Here is a 24,681-nt window from a genome sequence, read left to right as displayed (position 1 = left end):
ACAACTAAAATTAATAATCTGATACTTTTGTAAATTCAACGTTTAACGTATGAGTGTGGCTTAGCAGCGCAAGTGATGATGTATCTTTTTTGGTTTATTTATGCCAACGACATCTGGCCACACTGCAGTGAAAAGGAAAACAAGAAGTCGCAAATCCAATCACCATTGCAATTTTGAACATCATTCCTTTGCATAACTATTGCCCACGCCGCCGCATCTCTGATGCCCACAGACTGGCGATGAAGCCCCAGAGCAAGCGGAAGTCGTTCCCATTCAATGCGCCTCCTCCGGGCGGAATCATGGACTTCGGATTCGGGAGCTGCAGCACCTTTGGCAATTCGGTGGAGAATGACCTGGTAAAATGGCAGCACAAACGAAAATCCGAGCAGCCGGCACCGGCAGTGCTGTAAGCTATATCCTTAACACAACATCCCCATAAAATACTAACGACAGAACTCATTGCAGGCCACCCAAAATGCTTATAACCGAGGAGAGGATCACCCAGCATTTCAGCGGTCTATCGCTGGATCCGAAGACCAATGTAGCCGCCTCCACCGTTGTTAGCAACAACAATAGCGTGGCCAACGTTACGGGCGGACTAGCCACGGATGATATACCGTCTACCAGCACCGGGAAGACCCATCACCCCAATCCCGCCTATCAAATGGCGGCCATGGAGCTGGAGCAGAAACTGCGCAATGCCAATCGCATCGTGATTTGTGATGGCCTCAAGCCGGGATCGGGTCCCGGTTCCGCTCCACCTGTAATACCACCGGAATGGCTGATCAAGGCCATACCGCGTCCCTGCACCGCCTTGGTGCCTTGGCAACCGTCGCCACTGCAGATGCCGATGCCGGGAGCCAAGATGGTGTCGACCCAAATAGTGGCACCCATGGCTGCGGCACCGGCGGTCCAGGAGCTGGACGACTACGACGACGATCTGGAGTTCTTTGAGAACAACAACACGTGCAGCGTGAACCTAAACAAGTCTGAGCAGGAGCACATGGACGAAGACCTGTAGCGATAGCCATATAAAACCCTAAGCCATAAGCATTAAATTGTAGATTTGTATGTCCGTAACCGTAAGAACCCAGTTGATAGCATGCAAGAATACTCCGCCTCCTTATTTTGTATTACTATTTAAAATAGATAGATGTATGTGATTCAATCTGGAATGTTCTGGAATATTCGTTATTTGAAGCAAGTGAGTCGAGTACAGATGACTTTCGAGAGACTCAACGGCGGACGTCAAACGAACACCTGGCTTAAGAACAGTTTTTCTACGATGAACTAATTCATTATACTTTTTACATCAATTTATAAGCACTATTTACAATATATGAGTTTCTGCAGTAAAGTGGATCGAACGAGCTGAATCTATCTACCATATTGTTTAAAATATATGTACTTTACATTGCGTTTGCAGAATTGACCTTTATTTGCTGGCTACTAAAACTAGAAAGATACGTATTTTTTGCAATTGATTAAAAAATAATAAATAAAACTGTGTAAGCAAAACTTTGTATGATCTTGTTTTTTATATATATTTATATTTATATATTTATTTTTTATATGTTACAAATGCCGCAAAATTCAATATAGACATAAAATTATGAACCCTGAAATCAGATTTTTTAAGCACACCATTTATAACATTTATATATTTTTTAATTTTGCCGAGTTAATTTTCCGTTAAATGAACTAGTTGATTGCTGTTTAAAATGGTTTAATATTGAACTTTGGTATTTGGTATTTTCGGACAGGGCGGTCCCACTGACACATCGGTGTTGGCCAACTGCCGTCATATTGAAAAAACCAGCAGAGAGGTCGGATCGCAGCGCTGCTGAATTTTTCAGCGATTCGCGTACGGAAAAAATCGAGTACGTCCGAGTTCGGATATTCCAGATATCCGTTTAAATAAGTGTTTATTTGGTAATTATTATTAAAAATACACACGTGTAAAAGGGTGTGTGCGTTTTTGGTGCTGTGAAAAGTTTAGTGAAAGGCCCCCACACTGACAGCGTATGAATTATAATTATAATTTACTTCATGGCGCAAGCGAAAAGATTGTAATTCGGAGAATGAGAAGCCGAATCAGAACAAAAGCAAGGCGAACGGCAGAGCCACCACCACATAGAGCACTCAAATCGCATCCGCAGCGGCGGAAATCTGACAAAAACTAGATACGAGGCGAAGTGCAAATTTAGAATTCTTATTACAAGTTCATGGGAAAGTGGCGAATATACGTGGAGCGTGATAAGTGAGCGTTTTTTGTGTGTTGAATGGCAAAACATCACGTTGACCGATGCACGAATGAGAGGGAATATCGCGAGTACGCGTCGCCGGAGCCGAACTCACCACTCTGGTTTGTTTTTCCGCTTTCTTCGCGGCTCTCGCTCTCTTTGCCGTGCAGTGGTGGAGCCCCGGGGCAGCGGCACACGCGTTGGGGGCCACCCCCTCTTCGGCCGGTGAGCCACTGTACTTGCCGCGTGGTGAGTTTGCCGGCTGGGCCTCTGCTGCTGCTTCAGCTTCTGGCTGGTGGGTTTCTTGTGCTCCGAGCTCTTGGGCTCCAACCTCTTGTGCTCCCTCTCATTGGTCGGCCAATCGTGTGTGAGTGAGCTTGTGCCTGTGCGCTGCTCCGCGTCGCGTGTCGGACCGTTTGTGTGTGGGTGTGTGTGCGTGCGCTGGCCGTTCAATTTGTGTGAAGTAATAAGCGTAATTAGTTTGTTGGTGCGGGGACGGATTGCAATTTAGCTTGAAAACGCCACTAAATGTAAATGTAAACGTAAACGTCTGACGCATCATCTACATCTGAGATTTTGTGATTTTCCAGCTTGAGTCTGGCCAATAGAGTCCGTCGAGTGGAACCAGAAACGAGCTGCAACTATAAAGCGTTAACAAAAAAGTATAAAATAAGAGGCAGCGATGTCCACTGCCGTTGAAACGGGGTCGTCGCCTGCCAAGAGCAATAGCAACAACAATAGCAGCGGCGGCAACAACAGCGGCAACAACAACAACGGCAACGGCAATCTCAGTCCAAATGCAAAAGGCGTGCAGCGGCGTCAACTGGTAAGTACCGCCGCACCCCCAATTTTAACCCCTCCCCCTCCCGGTTCCACCACTATCAATAACCGATAAAGCCACGGCAACCTACAGTCGTACTTCCCTAGAGTGCATCTGTTAAGTTTCACTCGATAAAACGAACTAGCAGTACCAGCTGCGTAAGACCGAAAAATTAGTGGAAATTTATTTTTGTTTGTTGCCAGATGTTCAAATTTATTAATTCAGTGCTCTGATAACCCGGAATAATCGAGTTAACTGCGCTCTCATTAGTAAAGATATGTATAGTTGACATAAGTTACTTTAAAAGTCAACAGAAGGCGGATAGCTGCTCAATTACGTACGTTTTCCTAAGTTATAAGCCGGCACTACTTAGCCGCCCATGTGGGTGGTTCGCCATACGGAAATTCACCTGTATGCTTGAATGATAAGCCCGCCGTGCCGAGCCCTAATAACTTGATGATCAGCGAATGCAAAGAGTGCGAGCGAGAGATAGCAAATTGGTTGTGGAAGCGAACGTAAAACTCATCATTAATCGGTGGAAATAAAATGCATTCTCACCCAACCGCCCCGCCCCCTGCCTCTCTCGCCCACTACTCTTGTTTTATTTTTCTTTTCCGCTGCCTTTTTAATTTTCCTTTGCGCCCGTTGAGCATTGGAGCTCAACTGAGGCCGCATGACCGAAAGCAATGAGCTTTATTTGCCATATTCGCTGTTTGTTATTCTCTTCTTCTGGCTATTATTGCCATTGTTGTTGTTTGCCTCGCATTTCGTTTTCAATTTGCCGCTGGTGTGTGTGTGTGCGCGCTTGTGAGCGAGCATATGTGTGCGCGAGGGTGCTGGTGGGTTTGTGTGTGGTGTGTTTCTGCTTCGGTTTCTATTCCATATCGTAGATAACCGGGCATTGTTGCGTTGTTGTTGCCCAACATATTTACATACGGTGAGGAAGACGAGGCGAGAGAGGAAGAACGGGAGTAGTGCTGACGTTGACACTGCTTTACACAGAGAACAAAAAGTCAAACCAAATGCCTTTCGAATTAATTTATATCTGAAATTTAATATATAGAATGCAATGCAATTTCTTGTGTAGAACGTTAATCCTCAGCCCCACTTCGCGTCAGTTTAGTTTTGTTTAAGTGCAGAAAAGTGATACGTGGGCGTGGGTATCCGTGGCGGGAGTTTTGCTTCAAGGGGGGTGCTTCGGTGATTTCATATCGGCAGCCAACTTGCAAAGTTCACGTTCACAGTTCCCTCGGCCTGCGCATTTGATTAGCACCAAAATTGGATCAGCAGCTGCTGACGCTCGTCGCCTTGCCATCCGTTCGCTGCGAGCGGTGACGAAGAATTCCCGCCCGGCACTTGTCGACGGAATTCTCCTCCCCCCCTGCTGCACGCAATTGTACCCTACCATCAAAGGGTATCCATGTCATCCTTTTGGGAGTAACATGTTCATACTCACTTGATCATGACCTCATGTAACACGTGATCATCTCAACAGAACCATGAAGTCTGAAAATCAAACTATTGAATTGTCCTATCTCTTTCGGAAACAATCTAACCGAATAACAACATTAAGATTATCTCCCGTCACAGGAACGTAATTAATTCACACTGCAGGGTATCTGAGCAGTCGCTAGTGCAGCCTATTTCCCACTAACTTGGGTATCTATGCATACTGAAGTGGAAAGCAGGGAAGCAGGCGGGGGGAGCGAGCGCCCATTAAAAATGTATGGATTGCTGGGGAGTGGAAGGGCGAACTCTCATTATGGTGACTAACGCGGAGAATTATAGGGGGCTAGCGGAAGGAGGAGCACGCTGAGCACATGGCAGATAAGGGTCCGCAATTAGCACCTTAAATAGAATACATTAGGGTGCCCAGGTGGCCACCTGATGGGCGGGGGATTGGTTGGGGGGTGGTGGGGCGAAGGTGACGCCACCACAGCAAGAATCCGAAACCACTTGACTGGATTTGGATTTTGGTTTTCTGTCTTACACGCAACTTTTTATGTGGTCGCGGCTGTCGATGTTGTTGTTGATTCCTCTCTTACACGGAACGAAAAATCTGATTTAATAGATCATTTAAAATGTCAAGTGAAAACATTCTCATCCAAAAGTAGAATATCGAAAATACCAAAATGTATTATAATACGAAAGTAAAGATCTTTTATTTTGAATGCCTTAATAGTACGTCGCGTAAAAATGAACAAACAAATATTCAAACCTGCTGTTTTTTCAGTGTGCTTTTGCGCCTATCGTTGTTTTTGTTGCTTCTCTTACCTGCCGATTGTTAATCGGCCAGACACCAAAACAAGCTTTTGAGCCGAGGAAAAAACAACAACAGTCGCGCGGCAGCAACAGCGTGGCCACAATGAAAAGTCACTAAAAATCGTTTAGAACATGCCAAACAAGTTTCAACATTTCTGTGGGGCAAGCCGCTTAAAAAGGATATGCCACACACACACACACAAACGCGCGCGGATACAAACAAGCACAAACACAAACGAGGGCAGGCGCATCCATGTTTATAGATTTTTCGTTGCAAGACCCACCGCTCCCACCGCCCACCACCCCCTGGCCCAACCCAATCCCTCTCCACGTGCCCCTGCCGCCTCACTCGCAGCGGCCAAAATAAACTCAAAGCAGGAGACATGGCAATGCATTCCGTATTTCGTATTCCGAATTTGTTGTTCCTTGGAGCAACAGTCTCTCATCTCAATCCCCATCGCATCTCTCAATCTCTCAGATTCTTTGCTTCTCTGCCGGCGATGCACCACCACCAGTGCAGAAAATAAAGCAGGAAAAAGAATCAACAAAGCATTCGCATGCAAAGTGCATGCGCACTGGAGGGAGACAGCAACAGCAACAGGGGAGCGAGCGAGAGACCAAGAGCGGAGCAGGTCGTGGTGGACAACGCGAATCCCGTTGCCCTCTGTCAAGCAGGCCTGCCACCCCTTTGGGTGATACGGAAAAGCCTACCCTACCGCGACTAGTATTGAAGGAAACAAATATGGGGCGGAAAGGCATAATTGAAAGCATTTTAAAGCAAGCAAGTGTTTACCTTAAGAACCCCATTTATATAAGTAAGCACCAACTAATTGTATGTTACTAAAATAATCAAGAAATTATAAACCGCATGGTTTGCTGGGTGAATAGTGAAACCACCAAATGGTTACCATGCTATAATTGCCTATATACATATGTATGTAAACTGCCGGGAAACGCAAATAAAACGTTCAAATCTAATGGAAAACGGACATCCTTTCGTTAAACTCATCAACCATTGTCAAAAATCTGTGAAAACATCAAATCGATCCTAAGACAATCAACATATTTTCGAATTTTCAAGTACCCCCACAAAATATGCGTATTATTTTCGACTTTTATTTGGACATCGAACGTACTAGCGGCGTGGCCGAAAATTGCCGATTGAAAAAATGTGGGCATAGCATGTTGCTTAAATAGATTTTTGTTTGCTCGCTCTTGTCATCGATGCTCTCCCATTTAGTCGCTCTCTCTAAATTTGTTTGACTCTCCGTATCTCTCTCGAGAGACTCCCTCTCTAATTAGGTTCGTCGGTTATAGTTGTTAGGAAATCTCACGCTCACAAATTTGAACCCATTTGGCCCCACCAGGTGATTAATATATAAATCAATCAAAATAAGCTTGTCTGTTCAATCTATTTATTCTCTTTAATGAATTTCGTTGTCTTACAAACAATAAAATTCTTAACAAATTTCTAAAATAAAATAAAACCATTTAAATCATATTTTTTTTTTACTTTTTTGATGTGATAATAAGATAAAATATAATGGATGTAAAATATATGGTGTGTATTTGAAAATACATTTTTTCCAAAACTAAACGATAGTTTTCAAAATATTGACATCCCTATCGGCGAGCAAATGAAATCGAAATTACAGAGGCGGGAGAGTCCTCCAAGCGACTGGAGAAAGTGAAGGCGAGGGTCGCTGGGAGAGTGAGCGGGTGGGTCCGAGAAGCAAATCACTGTGGTGAAGAGAGTGACAAGTGAATCATATCGATGGCGTCAGCAGAGTCGTTGGCGGAGGCAGCGGCAGAGGCAGCGGCAGAGGCAGCGCCTTCCGTTTAGTCGGTGTATTTTTAGTACTTCACTCACTCAAACTCAACATCAACCGAATCTGACTCTCTTCTTTCTTTTTGCAGCGCGAGAGGAAGCAGCGCAAGCTCTACCTGGAGGAATGGTCGCTGGGTGACGAGGATGGCGAGGGGACGCGGGGATTCAGCGTTGCCGAGAAGCTCGAATCTTCAAAGTTCGCGCAGGCGGGAATGGTGCGCGAGATGCGCGGATGCGATCTCACCGTAGCGTAAGTATCTCAAGCTTTTGCAGTATTTATCGCTTGCTAATCGGCGGTGATTATCGGTTCGCCATGTAACGGATATGTTGTTTGTTGTTTTATGACCTACATTAAACGACGGATATAGTATACCTACTAGAATGAGATCGTCATGCAGAGATTAATTTGTTTATGTCTATTTTGAATAGATTTGATTTACACACAGATTTATGTTGTTAATCCTAAACTTCTATTCGGTTTTTGTTGCTCCATGCAGTTTCCTCCAACAGCACGGCTTCAACATCCCGCTGTTATTCCGGGACAAAGCGGGCTTGGGTCTACGAATGCCCGATCCGCAGGAGTTCACCGTGAACGATGTGCGACTGTGCGTGGGATCCAGGCGACTCCTCGACGTCATGGACGTGAACACGCAGAAGAACCTGCAGATGACCATGAAGGAGTGGCAGCAGTACTATGACAGTCCGCAGAAGGACCGTCTGCTAAACGTGATCTCGCTGGAGTTCTCGCACACCCGCCTGGACAGGTTCGTTCAGAGTCCGGAGATCGTGCGCCAGATCGACTGGGTGGATGTTGTCTGGCCCAAGCAGCTGAAGGACGCCCAGCGGGAGGGCACCAATCTGCTGGGCGGCATGATGTACCCGAAGGTGCAGAAATACTGCCTGATGTCAGTGAAGAACTGCTACACGGATTTTCACATTGACTTCGGTGGGACTTCCGTTTGGTATCACATCTTAAGAGGGAGCAAAGTATTTTGGCTAATTCCACCCACCGACCGTAATCTGCAGTTGTATGAAAAGTGGGTTCTCTCTGGCAAACAGGCAGACATTTTCTTCGGAGATACAGTGGAGAAATGTGCCAGGGTTTATTTAACGGCGGGGAACACCTTCTTCATACCCACCGGCTGGATACACGCAGTGTACACGCCCACCCAATCCCTCGTATTTGGAGGAAATTTCCTGCACTCCTTCGGGATAGTGAAGCAACTTAAAACCGCTAGTGTTGAGGATAGCACAAAAGTGCCCCAGAAGTTCCGGTACCCCTTCTTCACGGAGATGCTGTGGTACGTCCTTGCTCGCTATGTTCACACGCTACTGGGCCACTCACACCTGGAAGGTGAGGCCTCGTTGAGCGAGGATGAAATGGCTGCCCGTCCGCATACCCATCTTACGCACCATGAGCTCTTTGGACTAAAGGAGATCGTTATGTATTTGTACGATCTGCCGCCGCAGAAGAAAAATGTGCCCAGCCTGGTTCTGGATCCTGTGGCCTTGATCAAAGACGTCCGATCGTTGGTCGAGCGTCACTGCAAGGATCAGCAAGATCTCGCGATTACTGGTGTGTCAGTGTTAAAGTCGCCACCAGGATCGCAGCCCCCCTTCTTGTTGTATGATCGCACACGCGTGAAACAGGAGATAAAGCAGGAAATTGCACGCAAGAATGCAGAGGTAATACGGGAACAACAGCAATTGGAGGCGGGCAGAGCCAGGGAGGCCGAATCGGATACATCTCAATCCACTGGAGTGGGATCAGCCATCGGAATGGGGGCTGGAGTCGAGTACAGTAACGGAGTAATGAAGAAGGAGCAATTGGAGAACGGTAGCGGAGTATCAGTTGGCGGGCACGGATCACAGCCAGGTGCGTCATAAAATGTTTATTTGTTTTGCACAGAAGGAGTAATACTGTTCTTATTTTACAGAGGCCACCTTTGCCCTGCCCACCGATACGCTTAAGTATCGCCCACCCAAGAAGATGCATTTGGCCACCGCGTTGGTGGCAGCCGCTGCAAGTAGCAGCTCTGGCGGAGGCGGCCCAGTTGCAGGAGTGGGAGGATCAGCGGTGGTGGGAAGCAGCCATAGTCCTACCGGCGGAGGGGTGGGCCCAGTCACAGGTGGCGCTATTAGTGTGATTGCCACCAGCTCCAGCTACATTGAAGGAGGACAAGTTGGAGGAATTCTCAACGTTGACAATTGTCATTCTCCTGAAGGGGGTGGCGCCAAACTGTCTCCAAATCTGACCGGTACCGGACAACCAAGACGTCGCAGGACGCGCTGCAAGAACTGTGCCGCCTGTCAGCGCTCTGACTGCGGCACCTGTCCCTTCTGTATGGATATGGTTAAGTTTGGTGGACCTGGTCGGGCCAAGCAAACGTGCATGATGCGACAGTGTCTATCGCCAATGCTGCCGGTTACAGCGCAGTGTGTTTACTGCCATCTGGATGGATGGCGTCAGACACCAGTCTCTCCGCAGACCAAGCAACTGGCTTCCGCCGATGGGCCCTCCGCTCTAATGGAGTGTTCCGTGTGCTACGAGATCGCCCACCCGGACTGTGCTCTCTCGCAGTTAGATGGAACAGAGGATGCGGCGGACGCCAAGGGAATCGTAAATGAAGATCTGCCAAACAGTTGGGAGTGTCCCAGCTGCTGCCGCTCCGGCAAAAACTATGACTATAAGGTACGATGGTAATCAACACATGTGAAACTTACTAATCCAACCTTTATTGTACAGCCTCGCCATTTTCGGGCACGGCAAAAGTCCTCCGAAGTACGTCGCGTTTCTGTTTCCCATGGTCCTGGAGGCGCCGAAGGCCACGCGGATGGAAATGCATTGCTGCCGCCCCCGGTGGGCCAGTATAATGACTTTGTCTTCACCAGTGAGTCGGAAATGGAATCGGGAACTGTCAGTGGCCACATGACACATTGGAAGCACGGAATGAAGCGCCACCATCAGCTGGAGGTTAAAACGGAACGAAATAATAGCTGCGACACCCCATCGCCCGGCATTTCACCAAATGCCATTGGCGGCGACTCCAAAGTAGGAAAGCGGCGCAAGAGCGACGACGGAACGAGCGTTAGTAGCAGCATGCACGAGAGTAATGATGCTCCATGTGGCTCTTCGGCGGAGGGAGCTGGTGGCGCAGGAACTGCAAATATATCCACTAATCAGTGGAGCGGCAGTGGCGGCGGAGGTGGTTCCCGCAAGAAGAACTCAATACGATCACAGCTGGCCCAGCAAATGCTGAACTCGTCGACCCGAGTCCTCAAGAAACCCCAATATGTCGTGCGGCCAGCAAGTGGAACCGGCTCGTCTTCGTCCAGTGGAAATGGGGGTAGCGCATCCGCCACCAACGGAATCAGCAATGGCAGCAATCAAAGCGGTGCAAACTCCTGTGGAGCTGGCAACGGCGAGCGAGGAACCAATAACGGAGGATTGAGCGGCTTAAACGGCTTGGGCAATCAGCACCACAGTTCATCACAAAACCTGGCGTTGGACCCTACTGTGCTGAAGATCATATTTCGTTACCTTCCGCAGGACACGCTGGTCACCTGTTGCTCAGTATGCAAGGTATGGTCGAACGCAGCGGTCGATCCCGATTTGTGGAAGAAAATGAATTGCTCGGAGCACAAGATGTCAGCATCACTTTTGACAGCTATTGTGCGCAGGCAGCCGGAGCATCTCATTTTGGACTGGACGCAGATTGCCAAGAGGCAGTTGGCTTGGCTGGTGGCTCGCCTCCCAGCGCTCAAGAATCTCTCGCTGCAAAACTGCCCCATCCAGGCAGTGTTGGCACTGCACACCTGCCTTTGTCCACCGCTTCAAACTCTGGATCTCAGCTTTGTGAGAGGATTGAACGATGCTGCAATAAGGGACATCCTTTCGCCTCCAAAGGATTCGCGACCTGGCTTAAGTGACTCGAAGACGCGTCTAAGGGATCTCAAAGTAATGAAGCTGGCGGGAACAGATATCTCCGATGTGGCTGTGCGCTATATCACGCAGTCGTTACCGTATCTGCGGCATCTGGATCTTTCCTCCTGCCAACGAATCACGGATGCGGGCGTGGCACAAATAGGAACCTCCACCACAGCCATCGCTCGTCTCACGGAGCTTAATCTGAGCGCCTGCAGGCTCGTGTCTGAGAACGCTCTGGAGCACCTGGCCAAGTGCGAAGGCCTCATCTGGTTGGACCTGCGCCATGTGCCCCAGGTGAGCACCCAGTCGGTGATTCGCTTTGCAAGCAACTCCAAGCATGATCTGTGCGTCAGAGACATCAAGCTGGTAGAGCGAAGGCGGAGGAACTCGACGACAGCAACCCGCAGCTGGCACCACGACTGAGCCACTGGCAGCTGGAGGAGGTCCATTACATCTTAATCATATACACTAGGACAGCACACTTTCTAAGCCCCAATCCAGTACCATGTACCCTTATCCCTTGCCGGAATGCAAGCCAAAGAGTGTCGTCGGGCCCTTTGCATTGCGTGTGGTTATATTCTTAAATGCTAAGCTAGTCAGGATAGGGCTCAGCTCATATTCATGTTCAGGTCTGCTTTTCCGATACCTTCTGAGAATCTCAAAAATGTCTTTTTATCGAAGATCAATCCATTTTTACGGTTTTAATACTTTTATCTAATCTAATGATATGTTTAGATGGGAAATCGGTGCAATATTTTCAAGCTTAAACTAAACATATTCTTCTATTTAATCATTTCCACCTTTGTTTTCCCCATTTCCTCAAACCACTCTTGGCAGTGTGAAGGGCTGAGCTTCGGTTTTCCGAAGCTAATAGATACCAACCGTACCGATCCCCATTTTATACAAGTCGCCCCACCATCCTCACACTCGGACTTAGCGTAGTGATTAAGAATAGCATTCCCGCGAAGGTAATTACATTTAATCAGTGTCATATTTCTAAGCATGCAGGAAACATTACATGTTAGAGAGCAGCACTAGGTGCACCCATCCAGCTTAAGTAGATGCAGCTCGCACAGCAACTGAGAATCACAAGCAGTGCGTTTCGGGACTGTAAGAGCAATGCAACCAATTATAGAGAACGATTTTATTTGATTGTCGAACCCTTTTAAAGTTCCCCAACATTTGGCCTTACTCGATGCAAATTAAACTCGCGTTGCGCCACCGGTCTTACAGTTCTGAATCCCACTGTACCAGCGCTATTGCCGCACATAGTCGATAAGTCAACCTGCCAAGCTCCCTAAGGATCCTCCCCCTAGCCCCCCACTCCAGTAGCAGTTAAATTAGTGATAACGTTGCTAAAATATATTTGAGAGCAAGTAAGATTAATATACAAGTACGAGCATACTTATATTTAATGTTTTACAGAATTACATTACAAATATAGAATAATGTTTCAAGAATTTCTAGTACTTTGCGGATTTGTAATCGGGTTCATCGCCACCACCACCGCCGCCCCCACCGTCCTTTGGCAGCTTTCGCTTTTGAATGATTGTCTAAATGGTAAACAAAAATAAATATTTTGTATTGAGCATCGCCGAATGCTTTGGGATATGCATACCTGAATCTTCTGCCACTCCCTATCGAGCTCGGCCTTCTCGTTCTTCTCGGTTTTGTTCTTGCGCGTCTTGCGACCGTCCTGCATCTTGACGCCGTACTGGAAGGCAGCCTTAGGCAGCGCCTCCTTCGTGCTCATGTAGTCGGAGTACTCCTCCTGCGTGTCAAAGTCCCAGCGTCCAATCGGCCCCTTTTTATTGCCCAAATCCATCTTGGTGTAATCCACCTCATCGTCCGAGTCGTCGATGGCGTCGTTCATCTCCTCCAGCCCGGGATAACATTCTGCGTAGCCCTCGGGTTCAGCGAACCGTGCGGCCATGGCCTTCGATATCTTGGGTGGCGGGGGAATACTGGATATGATCGGCTCCTCTGATGCCTCCGGCGGGCCGTCTCCAAAGTATGAGGGGGCGGGCTTGCCTTGCTCCTGGCGGTTTCGGTCAGCGCGCGTGGCAGTGGGTTGGTAGTCCCCTATATCGTCGTAGATATTATCGCCCAGGGGAGCTGATTTCCCTTCCATGTTCGATGAGGACGAGGTGGCGTGCCGACTGGAGCCACCATTGCTAGACGATCCACGAAGATTTTCCACCTCCTTTTCGTAGAACAGCGGTTTGTCCTTGTCGCGCTTTTTGTTCTTCTTGTTGCGACCACCGGCACGTAGATAGCTCAGGATTTGAGACAGTTTGTTGATCACAATGTCGTTGGTGGTCAGCGTGGCCACATCCTCTTGTGACACCGGCACCTCGAACTTGGAGCGCTTCAGTGTGGTTGGAATATCCGACTCTCCCAGCTCGTCATCCAGGTCGATCACATAGGCCATCCGTCCTGGAGCAAATAGCTCATTGCGGGGAATTTCTTTGGAACGCCTTGCCTGCACTAGATTGTAAATATTGCGCGCCAATGCACCGTTGATTGCATTAATATCCTCCGACTCGCGGCGCTCCGCTTCCAATTGCTCGGCGGCGGCAGCTGCTTCGGCGAGCTTTTCCCTTGCAACGGCGGCGGCAATCTCCTCCTCCTCCGCTTCCTTGGAGTGCAGCTCGGAGCGCACTTTCTGCAGAAGGGCGTAATCAAGACCCTTCACCAAATGCGTATGCTGGATGTCACCACCCAAGAACTTGGACTCCTGAATGATACGTCTTCTTCGTTCCTGGGCATCGATTCCGGATTTCATATCTGGCGCTACGGCTCGATACGTATTGGTGTTGCTTCCGTGTCCCGGCGTGCTCACGTTCACGTAATCTGGATTGGCACCATCACGTCGTTCTCGTGCTCGGTCCCTGTACTTCTCGGACAGCTCTTGCAGCTTCACATCCTCCTGCTTCTTGAGCGCCGCATAGAAGTTCTTTTTCTTGCGCCGCAGATCATTCCGCTCGCTGCTGCTCTGACCCTTCTTCTTTTCACCACTCAATCCTGTCGCCCCGGGGGCGGTGGAGGGCGTGGCAAAGGTAGCAGTGGCCAGAGATCCTCCAGCGGAGGTGCTGCTCGTCCCTGAGCCAGGTGGAGGAGCTCGGGGCGTCGCTAGCAGCTTGCGAAAGTCATCGTTGGTCAGTCGCACCGAAGGCGGTGCTTCCAAGTGGGCATCCGACATGGCGATGAAAATTCGAAGAAAACTCGCTGAGAAAATCTATATTTACAAACTGTGCCTCTTCTTGGTTTTCCCTGCCAGGGTTGACTGTGTTTTCGATTTTTCTCCCTACTGTAATCGATAACATGTTTATAGTGATGGACGATTAGCGCTTTTAGCGTTTTTTCCGTTTAATTACGTAGATTTAAAAATCGATTCCACATTTTTCATCACTGTTTCTCATAATGTGTTCTTATTATTGTTAAACTACAAATGGAGCATTTTCTAAAAGGTCTGCCCAAAGTAGAACTCCATGCTCATCTCAACGGTTCCTTGGGCATCAAAAGCCTATGTGATCTTGGCGAGCGATTGTATGGAAGCTCCTCTGAAGAATTCCTGAAGTTGTGCGCGCGCTTCAGTCAATTTGAAAAGAATATGGATGCATGCTTCGAGAAGTTTGCTTTTGTGCATGAGTTGACATCCACCCGGGATGGTCTGCGATTTGCCACTGAGCTGGCGGTTCGGGATTTCGCTGAGGACAACGTCCAGTATGTAGAACTGAGGACCACTCCCAAGGCGAACGAAAACTATTCACGCAGGGATTACCTGCAGACCGTGATCGATGCAATCAAGGAAGCTAGCGAAACGTATCCAGAGATAACAGTCAAACTACTGCCCTCCATCAATCGAGCGGAACCAGTGGACGTGGCTGAGGAAACAGTTTCCCTGGCTGTGGAGTTGGCACAGGCTCATCCAAATCTTATCTTAGGCATCGATCTGAGTGGTAATCCAGGCAAGGGGCGGTTCTCCGACTTTGCTCCTATTCTTGCACAGGCCCGAGATACGGGTCTGAAATTAGCTATACACTGTGCCGAGATCGAGAATCCATCGGAGGTGAAGGAAATGCTGCAGTTTGGAATGTCCCGCTGTGGACATGGAACTTTTCTTACTCCCGAGGACATTGAGCAACTTAAACAACGAAATATAGCCATTGAATGCTGCCTCACCAGTAATATTAAGTCGGGAACAGTGCCCAGCTTGGAGGAGCACCACTTGAAAAGAATCATGGAGGCAGATGCACCCAAGGTTATCTGCACGGACGACAGCGGCGTTTTTGATACCACTTTGACAAAGGAGTTTCTGATTGCTGCCGAAACTTTCGGTCTAACCCGTCAGCAATGCATCGATTTGACCTTGGAGGCAGTGCATCATTCATTCGCCAGCGAACAGGAGCAAATACAGATGGCGGACAGGGTGGGAAACTACGCAGTCATATTGGCCAAATAAAAAAAATTGTCACTGCCCTAATTCAAATAAATAGGTATTTTTTGTAACACCATATACAAACCTAATCCTTACTTGTAAAAAATTGTGTTTTACCTTTTAATATCATTCTTTTTATTCAATATGTAGAAGTATTTAGTTACAAGTTTGTTCATTAGTTATGTTCATCCTTCGTACGTACATATGTGGCTAATAAGTTTTTATGTTTTTCTCGTTTAATATCATTCATAATTGAATTCAAGTTTTCTTTTCATTACTTTATGATCTCGTTTCTGCCGTTCTGTGTGGCTTAGTTGGGGTGTAGGCATTCAAAATACAATGGAGTACAAGCTTTGGTCAATAGCGGGCTCTTAAACTGCACCAAGTGAAGTGGACGATCGAAATCTAAAGAAACCAAAGTAAGATTTGAAAGATCGGAATCTTATTAATCTGTTTAATAGCACATTTTGAAACAAACTTTTTGGGTGAAGACATCTTTATAGTAGGACCCTCCACTTACCCAAGCCTGCAGATTAGCTTTCAGTTGAATTGGTTTGCCTGCCTGGTATTCCCTATATACAGTTTATCTATATTTTATACTTTTAGTTTGGTTTTTGCTTACTGCTGTGTTTCTACATGAGTTTTACTACTGTATCCAGTTCATTCCATATGCCGAGCTTCAAGGAACGACCGACTTAGGAGTTTATTTATATCGTATAGAAGTGTTTTTACCCCAACTAGAGAGTTCAATTACAAATCTATATATTTATATAAAGGTTTACATTTCTACAATTTGGAAAAATTCTACTAGTTGAAAATGGTATGGTATGGATTTTGCTGTTGTATTCGACTTTATTTAGGAGTTCGGGCATAAGGTTTGGTATTCTTGCTTTTAAGTATGTATAATTTTGTTAAAATGTACGGCCTGGTAAAAGTTTAGCTTGCCAAGGCTTATAAAAAAATATGTCTTGTTTACTTACTGGCTCATTATAAAAGTCGACCATTTTTGGGTAATATCATATAGACAGCTAGCCTGCTCATATATAAAAAATGCGCCGTATAAAATGCCTCGAACTTGCGCTCTCATTTTTGGTTGTTGTGCCATTTTCTGCGGTTTGGAAGGGCTATAGGTTATGGTACGTGTATATTATTTATCTATATTTATTTTCAATGTAATGCTATTCTCGTTAATTGCATGCCGTATTAATATCAATTTTGATTTCAGATTTGTAGTCATCGCAGCCTTCCATTGAAGCCAATTAGTTGAAACTATGTGTGGTGTGTGCATTTTGGTGTGAGGAAGAGACAATTAAATCGGGTCGAATTGAGAAATAAAACGTTTTCTTTTTGCTACATAATAAACTTGTTTTATTTTTTCACAAAGAAATTAGCATTAATCGTATTTTGTATAATAATAATAAACATAAAAATCTAATGCATTGTTAAATCAAATGCTCGAATGCAATGCTGTCCAAATTGTAGTTATTTAACTTGTGCCAATCGCTCGCGGTTTACAAAACTAAAGGTTTCGCTCTGTGTTTGTATACTTGAATTTCTCCGTGTGTTCGAGTGTGTAACTACAAAATATTCTCGTAATTAATTAATTACTGTTTATTTATATTTATATGTATGTATATGCTTTAATATATATTTATATTTATATATAATTTATAGTTTTACTTGACGCCAGCTCTAGCACATGCCATGCCTTTTAATTTCCGCCATCCTTCCTTCTTTCATTCTTTCTTTTCTTTTTACAACAAATTACAAATGGTTTATTTATGTCCTTAGCTTAGTTTACAAGGTTCTGCTGTCGAAAAAATTTTACAAATTTTTGCTTCTGCGGTATGCTTTATATTTACTTGAAATCTTGGTTATCTATAGGGCTTTATCGTATTGGGCTTTATTTTGTTTTTACACTTTAGTTTGCGAAAATTTTAAACCAATAGCCGAGGGGTATTCTGATTTTGCAAATTCAAAATGACCCACTTGTTTTTGCCTTTGGCATACAAAGAAATGCTTGCTCATTTCGCTTCTTTATACGTTTACAAGTTTACAGGGAGTTTTTCGTACAGTTTAAGTTTTATTGTTTACAGTTGTGGTTGTTAAATATTGATCCTTTTTAAGTGGAATTCGCTTTAGGTTTTTAGTTTTCGACTTGTATACCCAAGTGTCTTACATGCGTGCAAAAAATTGTTACTGTAAAAACTGGGCGTGTGTAGAATACGCCAGCATACGTGTAAATTTCACTGTGCCACGGCACTTCCGCTACTCTACACATGTATTTTACATATACATTATATCTTTTTTTTTAAAAACGTTTTCCTCACGTCAAGTTCAAAACTAAGTGTAGTACATAATTCTATATGCGTGTATATATGTTTAAATATTTATAGGGATTCGCTGGCTTACACTAACTACTACAGCTAAGCAGCTCGCTGTGTCCTTTGTGTCTGTGTGGTTGTGTAGATGTGTTGGTGTTCGTGTCGGTGTGAGTGTGGGTGTCCAGTGTATTTTACACGTCAAATGTACACGGCGTGTAGCAATGTGTTTAGCCTACAGAAAGCATCTCTACTTGCATTGTTCACTCCGTATCGAACTCGAGAATCCTAAATACAATGTTCATCTATGGATTATTTAAATTAAAATTATCAGTGCATTGCGCTCTAGAGACAGGCAGTTGACAAGTTAATAACTAAAAGTACCAAACAAATAATACCGAGCCCTGCTTGCGCTGTCGCTTGAAATGCGCTCACTTCTTCAGAGACAGGATAATACGGGTGTTGCAATGTGGTCAGGTTCAATGGGATGGATTAGGGGTAATGGTAAATGGTGAATGGTGAATGATTAATGGGTAATGGTAAATGGTTAATGGGATGTGTGTGTTGGGAGGGAAATGTACAGAAAATTACAAATGTTCAATGACTGGTATCCTTTGCTTGTTATATACAAAATACGACAACGACAACGACGACGGTGACGACGACAACAACAACGACACGACAACGAATTTGTGTGTACAAAAATATGCATAATACACTTTACATTGATCTCCAAAAATTGTTTTACATTGGATTTTTGTGTGTTTCGACGAAACCGACAAAAAAGTCTAAATTCGATTTTCTTACCATCTCTCGTTTTCAGTATTTTCAGTATTTTAGTATTTGGAATAAGGCGTCGCGAAGTAATCTAAATTTATATCAAAAATGTACAAAATTCTTGGTATTGTTACTTTTTACAATATTCGTTCGTATGTATACATATACAGTTTTTGTTTGCAATTTACAAGTGTTTCGATGACGTTTTAAAACAATTTTATACACTTACGTGAAGGAAGGGTTTGTTAATTATTTAGTATGCCGCACAGCGAATGCATTTCAAGCTTCGCAGGGAGCAACAAGCGCTTTCTGTCTAACATAACAAAGATAACTCTCCACCTGATATCGTTCAGTGTGCAGTTGTGAAAGCATAGTGTCGATTAAAATCATATTTATACATATACATATATTATACAATAAGGTGGGCTAGCAAACATAAAAGGGTCTCGGAAAATTTTGGAAAAAAATTGGTTTATTTTGATGGTTACTGTTTTAAAATCCAATTATTATCATTTTTGGCTTACTTGGCTAACAGGTTCTTTTAGCTGGCCACCAGCTGAACAACATCCATGCTGATCGTCGATCAGTGGTAACCAGCTAATGTGTATAAAATTATAAATACATGCGTGAAGTTTAGAATAGAATATGTATGAGTTACTTGCGACTTAAAAAAAATTTACAAAATAAAGTATGTATACATTTTACAGTGAAACATTTGAAAATTACATGGTTTACATGGTTTGTTGTTTGGGGTTTTTTTATACAAAATTTTTACATAGTGCAAAAGCAACGTGAATGGGCTGAAGAGTCGTTCATTGTGTAGGTGTATGCAACCGAGTGTGCGTGAGGGGGCGTGGGCGTGTCTCGTGTGTCTCTGTTTTCATTGTGTCTTGGTAGCTGCTGGCTCCAAAAACATTATTACTCTACATTCTACACTAAGTGCGGCTTCTGCTGTTATCCCTCGTATATATGTTTGTATATTAGAAATGGTTCCTCTGTCTGCACTTATAAATCGTAGGCTAATTCATGCAGCCCGCTTTTAAACTTTCTTTTTTTCAGCTCGCCGGCTCTTCAGTTGTCTTCTTATTAATTTACAGTCGAAACATTAATCATTTACAGATAGACTCGCTATATAATAATTAGTTTATACAAAGTTACAACGAAAATGTACGCAGACAAATCTGTTTCATTGACATTTTACATTACATTCATTATTTTTTCTTGATCGCGATTTACTACGCATTTTTGTTTTCTTTCATCTTGCGGTTCATGCTTTTTTTTACAAATTAAATATGCGAGCGCATTTTACAAATATTTTGAAATCTTTTTTCGTGAGAACGTTATTACTTTTGTTCGTAAAAATACAAATTTCTTTTCATTTTAGCTGTTAAGCTCTTTTGCTTTTTTGCTTGCCAGTGTGCTTCTTTGTTTGCTATTTGTTTTTTCTAGCTTGGCGCATGAGTGTTTTACTATCCTCTTTGCAAATCTTCGAGTGCAGCTCCATTTATCGCTGCTTTTCCAATAAATAAGATTACATTTATATGTACTTGTTGTTTATGTTTAGCTCTACAGCTCCTAAAAACTATACTGCGATTCGAGAAGGAAGTTTCCTTTGACTGCCTGGCTTAATTTGTTATTTCCTTTACAGCACAACGTTGCCGTTGGTCGGGGGTCCAATGGGACCCAAGCCGCTGTTGACAGCGCCTGACACCACCGAGGACGAGGACTCGGAGGCGTCCGGGGAGGAGGGCTCCACAATCATGGCGCTGCCGTTCTCCTGCACCGAGCAAATGGTGGGTGAGGCCAGGCTGTTGGTAGTGCTGGTCGTGGTGGTGCTGCTGCCACTGGTGCAGGCGGTTACCGATGCTGAGGTGACACCACTGCTGACTGCCGCCGCCGACGAGGAGGCCGGCACTCCTCCAGTTCCTGTGCCCACCGTTATGGGATTGGTTATCTTCATGTAGTACTTCTCCAACTTGGCATTGATGTGCTTGCCGTAGGTGTACTTGCGCAAGGCGGCCATGTGGGGCCGGATCTTGGTCATCAGCTTCTTGAGCTGCGTCGGCTCCGATACATCGATCATTTTTTGGACCACATAGTTGGCATACTGATCCTTCATCATCACGTGCAACGCGCTGCGGGGGGAAAATTAGTTTTGGTTAAGTTAAAGCTAAAAAGGATTCAATTTCCGGGCGGGCACTCACTTGTCGTTGAAGGTGCAGACCTCGTCTATGAGACCAGTGCGTTCTCCGCGAGTGGCATGGGTAACGCATTTCTCCACAACGTTTGAGGCGAACTTGTGCTGTGATAGCACCAGAACTTTGCCGCGCACGCTGTTGATAAGAATCGACTTATCCTCCTGCTTGCCGTGTTCTATAAAGGAAATATCAAGGTAAGTTGATGTCTTGTCTATAAGGAATATATGTTAAATTATCAAGTGATAGCTTACCAAGCACATGCTGAATTACATAGTTGCCATATTGGTCCTGAATCAACTGTTCGGTGTGCTCGTGCAGTTCGTCCAAAATGGGCGTGGTCTGTTCGGCAGTGCAATGCTCGAGGATCCTCTGGATCACCCGGCATCCATACGGATGGGTGCTCAGCGAGTAAACCTGGCCCTTGAACGCATTGATGATGAACTGCAGCGCCACGGGGTCCACGCACTCAATGCACTTTTGCACCACATGATTGCCATTCTGATCCTTGACGCACTTCAGCACATGTCCGTCCAGTTCGTGCACGATTTCCTGCTGCTGCTCCGGCGAGATGCTCTCCAGAGCCTTCTGAATCACTCGGCAGCCATACATTTGCAGCGCCAGCTGCAGCACATGACCCTTGACCTGCATGCCCAGCGTGTTCTTCTGCTCGGGAGTGCCGAACTCAAAGAACTTCTGGATGACATAGTTGCCAAAGACATCGGTCATCAGGCTATAGGCTGCAGCCAGGATCTCGCTGAACACCATTTGCTTCTCGGCAGCGGTGGCCCGCTCCAACTTCTGTTGTATAAACCGCGAGCCGTGCTGATCCTGTGAGAACTCCACAATGTGGTTAGCGAGATCGCGTAGCTGAAGATTTGGATACCGCTGGTTGCGGAAATCCTCGAGAAGGCGAGATCTTCCTGGCTGTGGGGCACCTCCCACTCCACCGGCTGCTGCTGCCACCGCCGCTGCTGCCGCTGCCGTGGCAGCCACCTGACGCGAGTTGGCGGCCGCTGCTGCTGCCGCCGCAGCTGCCACAGCTGCCGTACCCGGAATGGCCAGGGGATTCGAGAAGATCGAGCTGTTGGATCCGAACATATTGTTGGCAGCCGCGGCCACCGCTGCCTGGGCAGCTGCTGCAGTCGCCGGCAGACCAACGGCGGCCAGCTGCTGTTGCTGCTGCTGCCGCTGGCGGGACTCGGCTCCAGGTGCCCGACTGCCCAGGAGACAGGATTGCGCCGATGGCGGCGGTGTGATTGGTGCGCCCAGCGGACTGGCCGAGGCATTGCCCGCTCCCAGGGCTCCGTAGGCTCCACTGGCCGCTCCCGACATTGCTCCCGGCCACTTGCCACGCGCTGCGGCGGCTGCTGCGGCAGCTGCTGCTGCCTGGGCCACTGTGTTGTTCACCGCATTGGCGGCCGCTGCCACACCGCTGCTGGTGTAGTCCATGGTCGAGGGACTGAAGGCGGAGGTGCTGCGGTCGAAGGAGTCGCGGCGACCCGTCAACGAGCTCGTGTTCAAGGCGAGGCCTGAAAAAATTGCAAAGAAAAAATGCATTAGTTAATGGTAAGCTATTTGGAGAGGTATCAAAGAGAATGAATGGTTTTTATGGCAGGACTTAAACTAGAAAGATTAAATTAAGGTACATGTGAACTTAATCATGTTAGTTGCACCTTAGTTAGTTGCTTAGTTTAGCACCACCCAGTCATACTCAACCTCCGCAAGGACAATGAATTGGCAAATGGAAAATCGAAACCCTGTATAAAGCTGGCCGCACTTTCATCCATCCGGCTTACAGCCTTCAGCGGGATATAAACTCGAAGTTGTCCCAGATATAAAACTCTCTGACGCAACTGTGCCATTATCCTTTCCGGTCGGTCACCAATGCCGCTCCGTAATTAATCGAGAGAAGCGAGGAGGCGGCTTTGATGCGCCTGTAAAACTTAATTGCCCGCTTCGAGGCGCAGCTGTTGGCTTAGTTTTAGTCACTTAGCCATTTGGCATTTGCAGTGCAGACGATAGACATCCCTCTCTCTTTCCATCCCACCCCCGCCCGCGGACATCCATCTCTGTAAGCCATAATGTACAGCATTAATGGTGCGCGCACATGAGGCAGCCTGCAATCTGCGAGGATATGTAAAAGGATACAAGTGGGCGGCCACAGTGAGTGGATGTAGCTGGGCGAAAGACGGTGCCAACTTGATTGATGTCGTAATCTGTCACTGGCATTTGATTTGCCATCTAAGCGGCGAAAGTGGAGAAAGTACAGAGGGAATAGAAAGCGAGACGTTGAGGGATTTGCAGGCTGAGTCGCCCAATTCCCTGCGACCAATGATCCGGAAATGTGCGACTCAGCGAAAAGCGAAAGTTCAGGCTGCAAGCCCTCGGCCATAATAAATTCCTTTCACAATCTGCCACATTCTGTTGCACTTTGGTGTCCGCAGGAGCCAACTGCAGATTAATTGCTCAAATTTGTATTGAGAGGGCGGTAAATACGCCATAAGCGTGGCCAGGACACATTAAGTTATTTAGGAACTATTGCAACAACGGCTGCGCGAAAGGGTTGCGAAATTCCCAGCTGGCTGCAGGTGAATAAGGGATTGGGTGGCACCGGGTTTCCGGGGCGGGTGGAACGGCAAAGGCGAGGCCAGGCGAGGCGAATGTTGTTAATGTCAACACAGTGTGCGCAATTTGTTGACCGAGTTATTAAGCAATTTGTTGAAAGTTGCGAAATGGGGCTGGTAAATAATACACAATGTTGGTGTTTGTTGCTGAACACTAAAGTGGAGCAGTGTTAGCAGGTGTGCAGTGTAACGCAGAAATCGATAGTTAAAGTAACTTGGGGAAAATGTCTCAATTTTCGAGGAAATTGTATGTAACTTAATAGATTGATTTTAGTTAAGTGGCTTAGCTCTGTTATTAATAACTACTTTACGTTGAGCCTGCAATCCAAATATCCTACCGCTTTGTTATTTCCTTAAGTAATCCCTTTAAATTTCAAGGATAATAAGACATTTAAAAGCCACTGCAATTCTTGAGCAATTAAAGCGCGGCTCTGTTTCCGTTACTTTGAAGCAGCTCTTTAGCACTAATTACATTTCATATAATGCCCCTTAAACCGTTTTTTCATAGCCTACTTAACAGCGCTTACAAAGTTGCCCGAGCCGAGAATAGTTTTCCAGCCACGCCCATTGACGACCTTCCTCCCGACATTTAAATGACTCGCAGTTTTTATGCGTTTTCACTTTTTTCCCCCTCCTTGTGGAGACGGAAATAGGAGTGAGTGGGACGTGTGCATAATGTGCACGTGTGTGCATTTATAATTCATAAAATCATTACATTAAGCTAAGGACGAGCGGCAGGCAAAGTGTCGTCTCTCGCGTCTAGTGCCGTCTCCTTCGCGCCACTCGGCCGCTCTCTTTCTATTTGCGGAACGTGTGCATAAACCACAGAATGTCGCCTGCAATAAACTTGGCGTCTTTTAATGCCACCCACCGCCCACATCAGCAGCAGCCATGGATCCACATGCACTGCGAGAAATATATGAGATCGAAACTCGGATTGCGTTCTTACATAACTCAAAAATAAATGACAACTCTCTGCTTAGTTACTTCGAACTTATTTAGATATTTATATAATATTTAATCTTTACATTATTTTATTTGAATTTACAACTGAATGATGCTAGCCAAGTTTTGGTTGAGTGTACTGCAGTTTCATTTGGCAAAGTGTCTCCCAAATGGAGGGCTGCTCCCACTCTAAGCTGATTTGAGCTGAGACAGACGGTCGTCGGGCAGGCCCTGAATTAGTGGATGGGTGTGGATGGAAGTGGGTAGTGGGGAGTGGCAAGGCTGGCCCCATAT

At 46.0% G+C, this 24,681-nt stretch overlaps 5 protein-coding genes across 23 annotated transcripts in view; 3 read left to right on the top strand and 2 right to left on the bottom strand.

Annotated features, from left to right (window-relative positions):
* Window positions 1-81: 81 nt before the first annotated feature.
* Window positions 82-1,380, top strand: LOC6728839. Its single transcript, XM_002104137.4, has 2 exons — window positions 82-406; window positions 466-1,380. Exons 1-2 carry the CDS (start codon window positions 240-242, stop codon window positions 1,019-1,021), a joined length of 723 nt encoding a protein of 240 aa, XP_002104173.2. The 5' UTR covers window positions 82-239; the 3' UTR covers window positions 1,022-1,380.
* A 371-nt stretch (window positions 1,381-1,751) lies between these two features.
* LOC6728837 (jmjC domain-containing histone demethylation protein 1) lies at window positions 1,752-12,541 on the top strand. Of its 4 annotated transcripts, none has more exons than XM_039295345.2 (6): window positions 1,752-1,880; window positions 2,834-3,069; window positions 7,243-7,403; window positions 7,651-9,029; window positions 9,091-9,845; window positions 9,900-12,541. In XM_039295345.2, the coding sequence occupies exons 2-6, from the start codon at window positions 2,926-2,928 to the stop codon at window positions 11,502-11,504; spliced, it is 4,044 nt and encodes a 1,347-aa protein (XP_039151279.1). In that variant the 5' UTR covers window positions 1,752-1,880; window positions 2,834-2,925; the 3' UTR covers window positions 11,505-12,541. The 4 variants fall into 4 exon arrangements, with proteins under 4 accessions (XP_039151279.1, XP_039151278.1, XP_039151281.1 ...); XM_039295344.2 differs by having other exon boundaries at window positions 1,782-1,932; XM_039295347.2 differs by lacking the exon at window positions 1,752-1,880 and adding an exon at window positions 2,561-2,706.
* On the bottom strand, window positions 12,459-14,304 carry LOC6728835 (protein Red). The gene is made up of 2 exons (XM_002104133.4): window positions 12,700-14,304; window positions 12,459-12,634 (listed from the first exon to the last, which is right to left on the bottom strand). The coding sequence occupies exons 1-2, from the start codon at window positions 14,281-14,283 to the stop codon at window positions 12,545-12,547; spliced, it is 1,674 nt and encodes a 557-aa protein (XP_002104169.2). The 5' UTR covers window positions 14,284-14,304; the 3' UTR covers window positions 12,459-12,544.
* A 222-nt stretch (window positions 14,305-14,526) lies between these two features.
* LOC6728834 (adenosine deaminase-like protein) lies at window positions 14,527-18,471 on the top strand. Its single transcript, XM_002104132.4, has one exon. It carries the CDS (start codon window positions 14,533-14,535, stop codon window positions 15,544-15,546), a length of 1,014 nt encoding a protein of 337 aa, XP_002104168.1. The 5' UTR covers window positions 14,527-14,532; the 3' UTR covers window positions 15,547-18,471.
* A 603-nt stretch (window positions 18,472-19,074) lies between these two features.
* The window catches only part of LOC6728830 (maternal protein pumilio), a 167,366-nt gene continuing 161,759 nt past the window's right edge, over window positions 19,075-24,681 (bottom strand). For 15 of the 16 annotated variants that reach the window (XM_039295337.2, XM_039295340.2, XM_039295339.2 and 12 more), the window contains 3 exons: window positions 21,070-22,347; window positions 20,825-20,993; window positions 19,075-20,755 (listed from right to left, as the gene is read on the bottom strand). In XM_039295337.2, coding sequence (XP_039151271.1) covers window positions 20,263-20,755; window positions 20,825-20,993; window positions 21,070-22,347 — 1,940 coding nt within the window. In that variant the 3' untranslated portion in view covers window positions 19,075-20,262. Of the gene's footprint in view, window positions 20,756-20,824; window positions 20,994-21,069; window positions 22,348-24,681 lie in introns of those variants that run through there. The other variant, XM_039295343.2, reaches the window with a different exon arrangement.

Source organism: Drosophila simulans, chromosome 3R, assembly GCF_016746395.2.
Source record: "Drosophila simulans strain w501 chromosome 3R, Prin_Dsim_3.1, whole genome shotgun sequence".
In the NCBI taxonomy this organism is placed as follows: Eukaryota; Metazoa; Arthropoda; class Insecta; order Diptera; family Drosophilidae; genus Drosophila; species Drosophila simulans.
The sequence above is the reverse complement of the archived record's forward strand: the minus strand, read 5'-3'. Positions and strand labels throughout refer to the sequence as shown.

Bases quoted from the DNA above. Each gene is read 5' to 3' on its own strand.
- LOC6728839 (XM_002104137.4), top strand. From the start codon at position 240: ATGAAGCCCCAGAGCAAGCGGAAGTCGTTCCCATTCAATGCGCCTCCT. The intron at 407-465 runs GTAAGCTATATC...AACTCATTGCAG, and splicing joins CAGCCGGCACCGGCAGTGCT to GCCACCCAAAATGCTTATAA.
- LOC6728837 (XM_039295345.2), top strand. From the start codon at position 2,926: ATGTCCACTGCCGTTGAAACGGGGTCGTCGCCTGCCAAGAGCAATAGC. The intron at 7,404-7,650 runs GTAAGTATCTCA...TGCTCCATGCAG, and splicing joins GGATGCGATCTCACCGTAGC to TTTCCTCCAACAGCACGGCT. The intron at 9,030-9,090 runs GTGCGTCATAAA...CTTATTTTACAG, and splicing joins CGGGCACGGATCACAGCCAG to AGGCCACCTTTGCCCTGCCC.
- LOC6728835 (XM_002104133.4), bottom strand. From the start codon at position 14,283: ATGTCGGATGCCCACTTGGAAGCACCGCCTTCGGTGCGACTGACCAAC. The intron at 12,635-12,699 runs GTATGCATATCC...TTTACCATTTAG, and splicing joins GGGAGTGGCAGAAGATTCAG to ACAATCATTCAAAAGCGAAA.
- LOC6728834 (XM_002104132.4), top strand. From the start codon at position 14,533: ATGGAGCATTTTCTAAAAGGTCTGCCCAAAGTAGAACTCCATGCTCAT.